A 13,908-nucleotide genomic window follows, 5' to 3' on the forward strand; every position below is an offset into this window, starting at 1 on the left:
TTGCATGAGATGTGGCACTTTGGTGACAGAGTGTCATGTCTGTGTCTATGTGTGTCTGTGTCTATGCATGTGTGTGCAAGTGCATGCATCTGTGTCTAAGCGTGTGGATGTGTCTGTGTATGTGTATCTGCGTGTGACTCTGTGTCTAAGCGTGTGCATGTGTCTGTGTCTATGTGTATCTGCGTGTGACTCTGTGTGTGTGTCCATATGTATCTGCGTGTGACTCTGTGTGTGTGTCCATGTGTATCTGCGTGTGCACGTGTCTGTGTCTATGTGTATCTGCGTGTGACTCTGTGTGTCTGTGTCCATGTGTATCTGCGTGTGCATGTGTCTGTGTCTGTGCGTATCTGCGTGTGACTCTGTGTGTCTGTGTCTATGTGTATCTGCGTGTGCATGTGTCTGTGTCTATGTGTATCTGCGTGACTCTGTGTCTGTGTCCATGTGTATCTGCGTGTGACTCTGTGTCTGTGTCCATGTGTATCTGCGTGACTCTGTGTCTGTGCCTATGTGTATCTGCGTGTGCATGTGTCTGTGTCTATGTGTATCTGCGTGACTCTGTGTCTGTGTGTATCTGCGTGTGACTCTGTGTGTCTGTGCCTATGTGTATCTGCGTGTGACTCTGTGTCTGTGTCCATGTGTATCTGCGTGACTCTGTGTCTGTGTCCATGTGTATCTGCGTGTGACTCTGTGTCTGTGTCCATGTGTATCTGCGTGACTCTGTGTCTGTGCCTATGTGTATCTGCGTGTGCATGTGTCTGTGCCTATGTGTACCTGCGTGTGACTCTGTGTGTCTGTGTCTATGTGTATCTGCGTGTGACTGTGTGTGTCTGTGTCCATGTGTATCTGCGTGTGCATGTGTCTGTGTCCATGTGTATCTGCGTGACTCTGTGTCTGTGTCTATGTGTATCTGCGTGTGCATGTGTCTGTGTCCATGTGTATCTGCGTGACTCTGTGTGTCTGTGTCCATGTGTATCTGCGTGTGACTCTGTGTGTCTGTGCCTATGTGTATCTGCGTGTGACTCTGTGTGTCTGTGTCCATGTGTATCTGCGTGACTATGTGTGTCTGTGTCTATGTGTATCTGCGTGTGACTCTGTGTGTCTGTGTCCATGTGTATCTGCGTGACTATGTGTGTCTGTGTCTATGTGTATCTGCGTGTGCATGTGTCTGTGTCCATGTGTATCTGCGTGACTCTGTGTGTCTGTGTCCATGTGTATCTGCGTGTGACTCTGTGTGTCTGTGCCTATGTGTATCTGCGTGTGACTCTGTGTGTCTGTGTCCATGTGTATCTGCGTGACTATGTGTGTCTGTGTCTATGTGTATCTGCGTGTGACTCTGTGTGTCTGTGTCCATGTGTATCTGCGTGACTATGTGTGTCTGTGTCTATGTGTATCTGCGTGTGACTCTGTGTGTCTGTCTATGTGTATCTGCGTGTGACTGTGTGTGTCTGTGACTATGTGTATCTGCGTGTGCATGTGTCTGTGTCCATGTGTATCTGTGTGACTCTGTGTGTCTGTGTATCTGCGTGTGACTGTGTGTGTCTGTGTCTATGTGTATCTGCGTGTGACTCTGTGTATCTGTGTCTATGTGTATCTGCGTGTGACTGTGTGTGTCTGTGATAATGTGTATCTGCGTGTGCATGTGTCTGTGTCCATGTGTATCTGCGTGTGACTGTGTGTGTCTGTGTCTATGTGTATCTGCGTGTGCATGTGTCTGTGTCCATGTGTATCTGCGTGACTCTGTGTGTCTGTGTCTATGTGTATCTGCGTGTGCATGTGTGTGTCTGTGTCTACGTGTACCTGCGTGTGACTCTGTGTATCTGCGTGTGACTCTGTGTGTCTGTGTCCATGTGTATCTGCGTGTGCATGTGTGTGTCTGTGTCTACGTGTATCTGCGTGTGACTCTGTGTGTCTGTGTCTATGTATATCTGCGTGTGCATGTGTGTGTCTGTGTCTATGTGTATCTGCGTGTGACTCTGTGTCTGTGTCCATGTGTATCTGCGTGTGACTCTGTGTCTGTGTCTATGTGTATCTGCGTGTGACTGTGTGTGTCTGTGACTATGTGTATCTGCGTGTGCATGTGTCTGTGTCCATGTGTATCTGTGTCTATGTGTATCTGCGTGTGCATGTGTCTGTGTCCATGTGTATCTGCGTGACTCTGTGTGTCTGTGTCTATGTGTATCTGCGTGTGCATGTGTCTGTGTCCATGTGTATCTGCGTGTGCATGTGTCTGTGTCTGTGTATCTGCGTGTGACTGTGTGTGTCTGTGTCCATGTGTATCTGCGTGACTATGTGTGTCTGTGTCTATGTGTATCTGCGTGTGCATGTGTCTGTGTCCATGTGTATCTGCGTGACTCTGTGTGTATGTGTCTATGTGTATCTGCATGTGACTCTGTGTGTCTGTGTCCATGTGTATCTGCGTGTGCATGTGTCTGTGTCTATGTGTATCTGCGTGTGCATGTGTCTGTGTCTGTGTATCTGCGTGTGCATGTGTCTGTGTCCATGTCTATCTGCATGTGCATATGTCTGTGTCTATGTGTATCTGCGTGTGCATGTTTCTGTGTCCATGTGTATCTGCGTGTGACTGTGTGTGTCTGTGTCTATGTGTATCTGCGTGTGACTCTGTGTCTGTGTCCATGTGTATCTGTGTGTGACTCTGTGTCTGTGTCTATGTGTATCTGTGTGTGACTATGTCTGTGTCCATGTGTATCTGCGTGTGACTCTGTGTCTGTGTCTACGCCTGTGCCTGTGTGTGTCTACGGACTTTCTCTTGTTTGAGAGCATGGATTAAATTTGTTTTGGAGGGAGATGAATCCGGCATTCTGTGGGTGCTGCACATTTCCTACTGCCCACCAGTGGCAGGGCTGATTGAGCAGATGAAGTTGCTGACTCCCACCTGCACCTTTCAGGGATGGTGAGTATTCTACAGCAGACTGCGAACAATCTGAACTCCTGGCTGGTGGTTTGGCACTTGGCAGTGTTGAACCCTCCTTGGAGGAAGAGCTGGAGCTGGAGGAGGAACTGGGGAACACCCACTGGGTCACAGGGAGATTGTGGTTTGTGGACCTGGGAGTACGTGATGGGTGGTGTTACTGGGAGGGGGGGTCTGTCTAAATACCCAGTGACTAACTAGGAGGGAATGAGTTTGTGTATCCTGACACTACACAAGGAAAAAGTGGTGAAAGCTGATGGCAATGGCGATGATGTGGTCAATGTGATATCCTACAAATCATCCCTACAGATGGCATACGAGTCTGCAGATTGACACCCATGCTTTGGACCGTTGGGTCAACATGAGGGCTTCATTTACACTGATACTGATCCCCTTCAACGAAGAGGAACGGGACTGTAGGAGGAACTTGTTCAGCTTCTCAGGTTTTGGTGGAAGTCCATTCCAGTCAACCTTGCCTCGTCATATGGGAATGGCCTTAAGGAACGCAAGTCTCGTAACCTGCCGTTGGAGTAAATGTTTTACTTCCCTACTTATGATTTGTCTAATTCCAAGATCCTGACCCAGATAGTAATCCCTCTCATCAGCAGGGAGGGAGAAGAGGTGCTGGAGCACGCAGTACGATGAGCACAGGTCCAAACAATCAGTGGGGCACAGCGAGTCTGAGCAGGAGCACGTCCTGGGATGACTGTGGCGATGCCAAATGGTGCCGCAAAGGTGGGCACAACTCTGGACACTAAACAGTACATTCTGGACATATGATATCCGGGCCTACCTGTGGCCTCTTGTGGGATGGTATGGGCATTGCTCTCAGGGGTAATGATACCATATATACATTGCCTTTATAACCTGTCTGAACACCCTGCCCACAGGGTAGAGGCATATTGCCGAGTCAGAAAGATTGTGGATGCAGTAAGACCAAGCTGCCCCGTGGACTGCTTGTGGAGTGTGCTGTGATTGATCAGGAGTGAGTTTGGGTACATTACTCACGTGGCTGATCATATGATAGTAGTCTGTAAATAAGATCAGGAAAGTAGGGGGCCAGCTCCATAACTGCCACACCCTGGGGGGATAAGTCGTGGGTTTTGAGTTGTTGGGAGGCTGGTGGACCACTGTAACAAACTGGGTAGTAACTGATGGGCTAAGTTATTTTTTGTGTGTAGTCCGTGGAGGTGATACTACCCTGAGTGTCACAGTGTTGTGACTTTCAAGGCGTGGATGTTGGAGTAAGATCAAATGTACTAGCTCACTGAAAGTCACTCCCTCTGGAAGGCAGAGATTGGTCTGTGTAAGGAGCATTGCAACCACTCCCGCTAGCTTCTGTTAGCTAATGACTTCACGGTACTGGTAGAGTTTTAATCTAGCGGCCTCTTGTCAACTTCGGGGTTCCTGTGGACCATGTAGTTGAGGATGCACGGAAACGGTAAGCAGTATGCTTAGTGTCTGTTTTGTCCTGCCACTTTGGGTGCGAAACCCTTCAAGCTAAACTGAGATTAGCTTGAAGGGTTATTGAAAGTTAATACTTGACCTACTTACTGGTAGCAAGTCTCTTCTGCCCCACTCACTGAACCTGAGAACTTGATTTCCAATAAGAGGGCACGGGTTTAAGATGAGGGGATCTGAGGAATAAGTTTATTTTATACAGAATGGCTGATATCTGGAACATGTTGCCAGGGGAGCTTGTGAAATCAGATACTATTACTAAGAGACATTTAGATCAACGCACACAAAGTGCTGGAGGAGCTCAGCAGGTCTGGCAGCATCTATGGAGGGGAATGAGTGGCCTGCTTCTCAGACGACTGGAAAGGAAGCGGAAACAAGTCAGAATAAGAAGGTGGCTGGGGGAGGGGAGCTGAAATGAGAGCTGGAAGGTGATAGATGGAAGAGGTAGATGGCTGAGAAGAAGGAATCTGATAGGAGAGTGGACCATGGGGGTAAGGGAAGGACGAGGAGCGAGCAGAGGCGTATAGCAGGATATGTTCTAATGCAAAATGTGATCAGTGTAGATCAGTAAAATGTCAGCATGGGCACAATGGGCCGAGTCCACTGCTCCTTAAAAGTGGCCATGCAAGTAGACAAGGTGGTAAAGAAGGCATGTGGCATGCTTGCCTACACTGGTCAGGGCATTGAGTAACTGTGTCAAGGAGTCACACTGCAGTTTTGCTTAGGATATATGTGCATTGTGTGCAATTCTGGTCACCTTGTTACAGGAAGGATGTGGAGGGTTTAGAAAGGGTGCACAATGGTTTAACAGAATGATGCTTGGATTAGGGAGTGTGAGGTATAAGGAGAAATTGGACGACTTGGGCTGTTTTCTCTTGAGTTTCAAAGGCTGAGGGGCAATGCGACAGAAGTTTATAAAACTCTGAGAGGTATACAGAATCTTTTTCCCAGGGTAGAAATGTCAAACACTAGAGAACACGCATTTAAAGTGAGAGGAGGAAAGTTTAAAGATTTTGTTTAATTTGTGACACAAGCATCATTGCCTGAAGGGCCTGTTCCTGTGCTGTGCTGCCCTTCGCTCTGTGTGGCCAGTCATTAGGGCAGTAACTCTGTTCACTTATGCAACAAAATACACTCTAGAAAAAAAATGCAGTAACGTAGTCACTGAAAGTTATGTTTGCTGGTTTAACAGTACATTTGTGTATTTATGTGAGCGACAGTGAATCACTGAATATAGGGGGCTGATAAAGTTCCAATATCTCTAGCGTGGTTACTGAAGTTGGAGTGTTGGCAAGATCATTATATCTTCAATGTTGTCAACAGAAGTGAGACTCCAATTCATGTATGACCAGCTCAGACGCTGATCCCTTAACCAAAAGCAGAAAGCGGTAACCACCGAGCTACATCACACAGCGAGTGAGCAAGCAGGACACGTAGTGTGACACTTGCGCAGAAGGGCCAACACCAGGAAAGGGAGCACAAACAGATCTCCTGACAGAAGTACCTTGAGAAGGGATGGTGTCTTCGGAGCAGGAAGGCGTTGTGGTCTGGGTGCTGTAACCGCTGGAGTACTGCAGAGAGTCACGGCTGCTCTTCTGGTGCTCCAAGCTCAGGCCACGAGTCAGCACCATGGCCAGGTCACTGGCTGCCGTAGAGATCTCCTCCCCATGCTACTCAAGGGAGGAGGCACAACAAACAGTTAGCAGTGACTACCTTATTCCCTCTGCCCATTTATGCAACTAGCTTTGAAAGGATTGTTCCTGCTGGATTCCTCCCCTCTTGTAACATCGGCTCTGAGACACCAGCATAGTATCAGAATCTGAATCAGGATTAGCATCACTGGCACTTACAGTGAAACTTGATGTGATGCGGCAGCGGTACACTGCAGTACTTAATAATAAAAACTGCCAACCAATTCCTAAATGAACAGTCAACCCATGAACACACCTCACTACTCTATTTCTGCTTTTTTGCACCACTTATCTTAATCTATTTAATTGACTCTATATAGTTACTGTGATTCAGATTTTTTCCTCTACTGCTACTGTAAAATTAACAAATTTCACAACATATTAAACCTGATTCTGATCCCTCCATGAGAACTGGTGTGTTTCCTCATCTTGCCCTTTCTGAAGTCCACAATCAATTCATTCTTTGGTCTTACTGATGTGAATGCAAGGTTGTTGCTGCGACACCGCTCAACTAGCTGATAACTCGCTCCTGAACGCTCCTCAGCACCTTTAAAGGGCCATCCTGTCTCTTTTAACTGGATCAGAATGACAAGGGTGGATTGGATCTGGACTGCAGTGCTCTTCTTGTCCTTAGACACACTTGGGGGACAACCAAGAATCCAACTTAATTAAACACCAGTCTCATGAATAAAACAATTTATCAGCAGACGTTACGAGTGCACGTGGGACTGCTCCACCAGGGATTTTCACTCTGGCTCCGGTGAGCAGCCTATAAAGGAAGCATGAATGTAAAGCAACTTGAACTGGGCTTTCTGTGGGAATCGGTAATGGATTCTGAGATCTGGTGAGGCTGCTCCAAATACAGCCTGTCTCAGGGTATCAGCCACTTGGAAGGTACGTAGTCTTTGATTTAAACAAACAAACTGAGAGGCTGATTGGTTTACTTCTGTATCAAGGAACTTGCGGGGCTTAATTACACACAGCAGACGTGTCCGCAACACGGGCTAATGCTGGAAACAGCTTATCCTGAAAGCATGCTCCTGACGTCTTGGACTGCAATGTAACTTGGTGGGTATGTGTATAAAATGACACTTCAATTTACAGATTATGTCCTACATCAAATATAACCATATAACAATTACAGCATGGAAACAGGCCATCTCGGCCCTTCTAGTCCGTGCTGATGCTTACCCTCACCTAGTCCCACTGGCCCGCACTCAGCCCATAACCCGCCATTCCTTTCCTGTTCATATACCTATCCAATTTTTTTTAAATGACAATACCGAACCTGCCTCTACCATTCTACTGGAAGCTCGTTCCACACAGCTACCAATCTCTGAGTAAAGAAATTCCCCCTCGTGTTACCCTTAAACTTTTGCCCCCTAACTCTCAAATCATGTCCTCTTGTTTGAATCTCTCCTCTCTCCTATGGAAAAAGCCTATCCACGTCAACACGATCTATCCCCCTCATTATTTTAAATACCTCTATCAAGTCCCCCCTCAACCTTCTACGCTCCAAAGAATAAAGACCTAACTTGTTCAACCTTTCCCTGTAACTTAGGTGCTGAAACCCTGGTAACATTCTAGTAAATCTTCTCTGTACTCTCTCTATTTTGTTGATATCTTTCCTATAATTCGGTGACCAGAACTGTACACAACACTCCAAATTCAGCCTTACAAATAGTGATAGTATGGTTATATAATGCACCCTGCATTTTAATATACTGCGCTCGTAACCTGAAACATAACAAACTCTACTCTGTACTGTGATATAGTGCTACTGTATACACTACACCCTGAACTATAATATACTGTACCTTACATTGTAATGAATTATACCCTGTACTGTGATTTATAGCACTGTGTACCATTACATACTACACCTTGACATTCATGACACTGTGATATACTGGACTTTATATTGTAAATACTCTACCTTATTCTGTACCTGATATTGTGATAGAGTGTGCTGTAGGTTGTACTGTGACACACTGCTCCTTGTATCAGAATATACTACACTTTGCATTTTAACACACCACACTTTGTACTGTGATATACTGAACTTTAAAGAAACACTGCACCTTGTACCGTAATACTAGCACTTTACATTGTAATATTCTGTACATTATACTGTGAAATACTGCCCACTGTACTGTGATAGACTAGATCTAAATCTGTGATATTCAGTACTGTCATGTACAGTACCTTAGCAGCCAGTGATGCTGCAGTCACACGAGGCCTCTGTCCCTCCTCGATGCTGATTCCTGGATAGACCACAGCAGCCGAGACCGCTTCTGCTTCGCGGTACCGCTCGACTGCCTCCTTGCGTTTCTGTAAAGTGTTCACTACCGGCTGGTCGTACGGCCCGGGCTTTGACCAGTCCTGGAAAGTTGAGGCAAACGCACAGTGAATACAGAAGTGAACATGGGGACTAGAAATTCACCGCCACAGGGAGGAGGAGAATTTAATTTGATTGAGATATCGTAGCAAGGCAGCTATGTAAGTAATAAAGAAATTCTGGGTTTGCTTAACGGTGAGTTACCAGAAATTGCTCCAATAATGCTTACACTTGGCACCTGGAGCAACTTCTCAAGCCTACCCTCTCCCCCTGCTCACCTATTCACAGACTGCCCAGTCAACTGCTTTCAGCCACCTCAGTTCACCTGGGTTTCGGCAATCATTTCCTCCTGATACACAACCCTTGCTCTCCTATACCTGTTGTTTCTTCGCCCTGCAAGTGCTGACAGCACTTGTACACTGACTGGGGAGGGCTATCACCCTCCGTCCCAGGGCAATATGGAGCAAGAGTGGCTTACCAAATACCAGGCATTTATCTTTAAATGAACATGGTCAAAAGAAACAAAGAACTCCAGAAATCTGAAGTAAAAGATGATGATATGGGAGATACTCAGCATTATTGAGAGAGAAATGAAGTTCATGCTTTACTGCATTGAAATGTTAACTCTGTTTCTCTCTCTGTGGATGCTGTCTCACTTGTTCATACTTTCCTGCAGTTATTGCTTTTATGGGTAAGGGGTAGGTGGTTGTATCTTGCTTGACCAGCAGAAACTGGTCTGGATGGTCGAAATGTAGGGCAGGGGATACAAACTTGGCAACATAGTAAGCTGTTTCCTGGCTAGTACTGAGAGAAAACATATTCATTCCCAGAAAATTTCATCTCTTCTGGAATCTGGGATCACTAGTATCTTTACTCTGCTACTTTTTCCTTCTTGTCTGTTTCTTCCATCTTCAAGCTGCCCCCTTCACCCCTGACCATCCTCCTCCGCAGAGACCCCCTGCCCCAGAATTTTTAGCTGCCTCCACCACAGATCATGATTGAATTGGCTGCATTCCAGTTTCCAATTACAATTAATTTCAGGCTGCCCCTCAATTAAAGCGCCCCTATTAAAATAGGCAGGCATAAGAAAGGTGTTAACGTGCAGTGGATTCTGAGATCATGCATGCAAGCGATGGGGGCAGAGCAGCAAAAGCATGAGGAGAACATGATGAGAGGTGAGCGTAAATTGAATGAACAAACCAACCTTCCAGCTGGGGATCGATGAGGCAGTGCTAGCTTGAAGGGGGTGGTTAAAGGGACGGTTATCAGGGAAAACAGCAGGGCCAGGCCTAGCACCGAACCTGCTGTCAGGGATGGTGGGAGCACAGCCGAATAACGCAGGTGAACAGCACTCACTAGGAAGATGGCAATGTACATAACCAGGCATGAACTGCAGATGGAAGAACATGTTGTCAACACAAGCAATAAGTGGACAGCTGTCAGATGGTTTGCAAGAAAAAGGTTCAGAAAAACGCAACTTAATCAGGGGCCTTCCATGCAAAAGCATCAGATGCACAACCAACAGTTCAAGTACAAACACTGGATACCAAGGGAAGATGGCTAAAGGTGCAACCTGTTGATTTGGTAAGATTTCTCCCCAGAAAAATTCATACACAGGTTTCTGATCAGACATGGGCTGGAGGTGTGAGATAGCTGACCCAAATGCATTGAAACTGGTACCTATATGGAATTCACAACACCTTCACTACACAAAGGCTGCAAGTTGAAGACAGTTCAGCTGAAGCAAGGTGAAACTGTCCACATTCGTAAGTGACTTGCCTGCACTAATGGGCAAGAGATCGTGTTGTTTGATATACCAAAGTTTTCAAATCTTAAAGCAAAGCCTTCTTCAATCAGAGCAACCACAGCTAAAGCCAATCAAAGGACTACCGGTAAGTGCTTTTTGAAGTATTGTGTTTTTCAAAAAATTTCTCTTGAAACACTACTACAAGCCATTGGGTCTCCAAAACTAGAGGAACATTATCCAAGTCCCCAACAAACCTTCTCCAACTCATTATTTAACCTTACATCCTTCTGGATACAGCTAAATACTGTAAGTTTTCAAAGTATTCACCAGTGAATTCTTCAGCAAGTTTCTGTTTGAAGCCAAGCCTTCTGTCATTCCGTCAGACATTACACAACTTGCGTCATCTTGATTTTGCAAAAGGTACATGATATTTTTACGTCAACAGGCTATTTATGCATAATGAATCCAATTATTAGTACCAAGAGTCCAGTTGTACTATATTTCTACTGTTTCACACTTAAACGTTAATATCTTGTTATTCTCTGTGTTTTTCTGCGCGTACATTTTTGCTTTTCTTCTGGTGACTGAATTTGCCCTTTCTTTGAATATTCTGTGATATCTGTTTTGATATTGCTTGATCCTTATTTTGATATTGATTTATGGAAAACACTTTGCAACTCTAGGGAGGATATTTTAGCCATGGCAAGTAGCACAGTATAGAATTGTACAGAGGTGTTATCTAATGAAGCAGAGCCAACATAAATTACATTCATTCGGGCACAACATTTTAGAGGTGGTTTGATCAAGGGGTTATATCTGAAAAGTGATTTAATAAGATGGATAAAGAGAAACAGTTTCCTGGGATGAAGAAGTGAAATCATAAATTAGAGCTGAGTTCACTCCTTTACCACCACATTGCAACAGAATTCAGGAGTAGTCAGGAGACACAAGGGCAATGGGAAGCTAGAGTTCTCTTGCCAAAGGTTCTCTATGATGGGAACATGGGAGCATACCAACACTGAAAAAAATTGAGTACTAATGTCGAAATCAATAGAGTACTAACACTGAAATCAATAGAATATTAACGCTACAATCAATAGAGTAAAATGCAGAAATTAACAGAATACTAATGCTGAAATTAATCGAGTACTAATGCTGAAATCAACAGAATACTATGCTGAAATCAATAGAATTCAATTAGCTGTAAAGCAACTGAGAAAAAAGCAACTACAGCTGCCTTCTAATTCAGTGCTAGAATGGAATTGATGGGTTGAATGGCCTTTTCCTGTCTGTGTCAAGAGATAGGATAGTACACTGAGACGGAGTTAAGATATCTGCCTCTTTGAGCTCATCTGCGGAAACAGCTTAAATTCCTGTCTTTGTTTCTGTCTTTTCCTTTTCAAGGCTGCTGGGGTGTGTCTGCAAAAGCATTCAAACTGCAGTTTTTAAATGTTGGTGAGTTCCTGCTCCTGGAGCTGACCAGCTGATCCTTTTCCAACATTCTCCAGGCATGGCTTGGAAGATGGTGCCTCCAGGGACAACCTATTCTAGGCCGGTGTTGCCGACTGAGGCATCGCGAGAGAAGGAACATCAGGAATTCACTGTAGCAGATGTATGGAAGGAGTTCTCTGTAGTAGAGTGATTACCCTCTCTCTCTTCTTCTTCTTGATGGTGGGGAGTGTTCGTTGCCCCATTCTCTGTGAAATGGGTGACATCTTACCTGTGTTAGTTGCGGAAAGTAAGTACGTGTGTGAGGCCAGTGTTCTGTGCTCGGTGTCAGAAGTTCCGGGGTCTCCCAGCCCCACGGACGGCCATATCTGCATCCGGTCTGTCAAACTGGAGTTGCAGCTCGATGACCTTCGTCTAGTCAGGGAGAGCGAGGAGGTGATAGAAAGGAGTTATAGGCAGGTGGTCACACTGGGGCCTGGGGAGACAGACAAGTGGGTCACAGTCAGGAGGGGAAAGGGGAAGGTACTAGAGAGTACCCCTGTGGCTATCTCCCTGAACAATCAGTACTCCTGTCTGAGTACTGCTGGGGGAGGTGGGGGAACAACCTACCTGGGGGAAGCAACAGAGTCCGGCCTTGTGGCCCAGAAGCGTAGGGAAAGGAAGAGAAAGGCAGCAGTGATGGGGGCCTCTATAGTTAGGGGGCCAGACAGGTGATTCTGTGGACCCATGTGCCAGGGTCTGGGATGTTTCAGATTGTGTCCAAGATATCCTGCAGTGGGAGGGAGAACAGCCACAGGTCGTGGTACATAATGGTACCAATGACATAGGTAGGAAAAGGGAAGAGGTCCTGAAAACAGACTACAGACAGTTAGGAAGGAAGTTGAGAAGCAGGACCACAAAGGTAGTAATCTCGGGATTACTGCCTGTGCCACGTGACAGTGAATGTAGGAATAGAATAGAATAGAATAAGGATAAATGTGTGGCCGGGGGCAGGGATCCAGATTTCTGGATCATTGAGACCTCTTTTGGGGCAGATGTGACCTGTACAAAAAGGACAGGTTGCTCTTGAATCCCAGGGGGACCAATATCCTGGCGTGGAAGTTTGCTAAGGCTACTGGGGAGAGTTTAAACTAGAATAGTTGGGGGGGTGGGAACCGAACTGAAGAGACTGGGGAAGAGGCGGTTGGCTCACAAATAGAGAAAGCTTGGAGACAGTGTGTGAGGGAGGATAGGCAGGTGCTAGAGAAGGGACGTGCTCAGACCGACGGTTTGAGATTTGTCTATTTTAATGCAAGGAGTATTGTGAACAAAGCGGATGATCTTGGAATGTGGATCAGTACTTGGAGCTATGATGTGGTGGCCATTACAGAGACTTGGATGGCTCAGGGGCAGGAATGGTTACTTCAAGTGCCAGGTTTTAGATGTTTCAGAAAGGACAGGGAGGGAGGCAAAAGAGGTGGGTTTAGATGGGATGGAGTTTGTCAGGTGTGTTCAGGAAGGCTTCTCGACACAATATGTAGATAAGCCTACAAGAGGAGAGGCTGTACTTAATTTGGTATTGGGAAATGAACCTGGTCAGATGTCAGACTTCTCAGTGGGAGAGCATTTTGGAGATAGTGATTATAATTCTATCTCCTTTACAATAGCATTGGAGAGAGATAGGAAGAGACAAACTAGAAAAGTGTTTAATTGGAGTAAGGGGAATTATGAGGTTATCAGGCAGAAACTTGGAAGCTTAAATTGGAAACAGATGTTCTCAGGGAAAAGTACAGAAGAAATGTGGCAAATGTTCAGGGGATATTTGTGTGGAGTTCTGCATATGTACATTTCAATGAGACAAGAATTGTAGGGTACAGGAACCGTGGTATACAAAGACTGTAGTAAATCTAGTCAAGAAGAAAAGCTTACGGAAGGTTCAGAGAGCTAGGTAATGTTAGAGATCTAGAAGATTATATGGCTAACAGGAATGAGTTTAACAAGGAAATTAGGAGAGCCAGAAGGGGCCATGAGAAGGCCTTGGCGGGCAGGATTAAGGAAAACCTCAAGACATTCTACAAGTATATGAAGAGCAAGAGGATAAGACATGAAAGAATAGGACCTATCAAGTGTGACAGTGGGAAAGTGTGTATGGAACCGGAGGAAATAGCAGAGGTACTTAATGAATAATTGACTTTAGTATTCACTATGGAAAAGGATCTTGGATTTTGAAGTGATCATTGCAGTGGACTGAAAAGCTTGAGCATGTAGATATTGTAAGGGGTTTCTTCTTTATGTTACTCCGTATGTTAATCAA

The 13,908-nt window shown here is 45.4% G+C and overlaps 1 protein-coding gene across 13 annotated transcripts in view; it reads right to left on the minus strand.

The window, feature by feature from the left end:
- Positions 1–13,908, minus strand: part of mtss1lb (MTSS I-BAR domain containing 2b) — a 189,218-nt gene that overhangs the window by 12,905 nt on the left and 162,405 nt on the right. For 10 of the 13 annotated variants that reach the window (XM_073069691.1, XM_073069697.1, XM_073069693.1 and 7 more), the window contains 2 exons: positions 8,287–8,463; positions 5,895–6,060 (listed from right to left, as the gene is read on the minus strand). In XM_073069691.1, the coding sequence (XP_072925792.1) occupies positions 5,895–6,060; positions 8,287–8,463 (343 nt within the window). Of the gene's footprint in view, positions 1–5,894; positions 6,061–8,286; positions 8,464–9,623; positions 9,810–13,908 lie in introns of all 13 variants that reach the window. The other 3 variants (XM_073069688.1, XM_073069686.1, XM_073069687.1) reach the window with 1 other exon arrangement.

This window comes from Hemitrygon akajei, chromosome 17 (genome assembly GCF_048418815.1).
Source record: "Hemitrygon akajei chromosome 17, sHemAka1.3, whole genome shotgun sequence".
Taxonomy (NCBI): Eukaryota; Metazoa; Chordata; class Chondrichthyes; order Myliobatiformes; family Dasyatidae; genus Hemitrygon; species Hemitrygon akajei.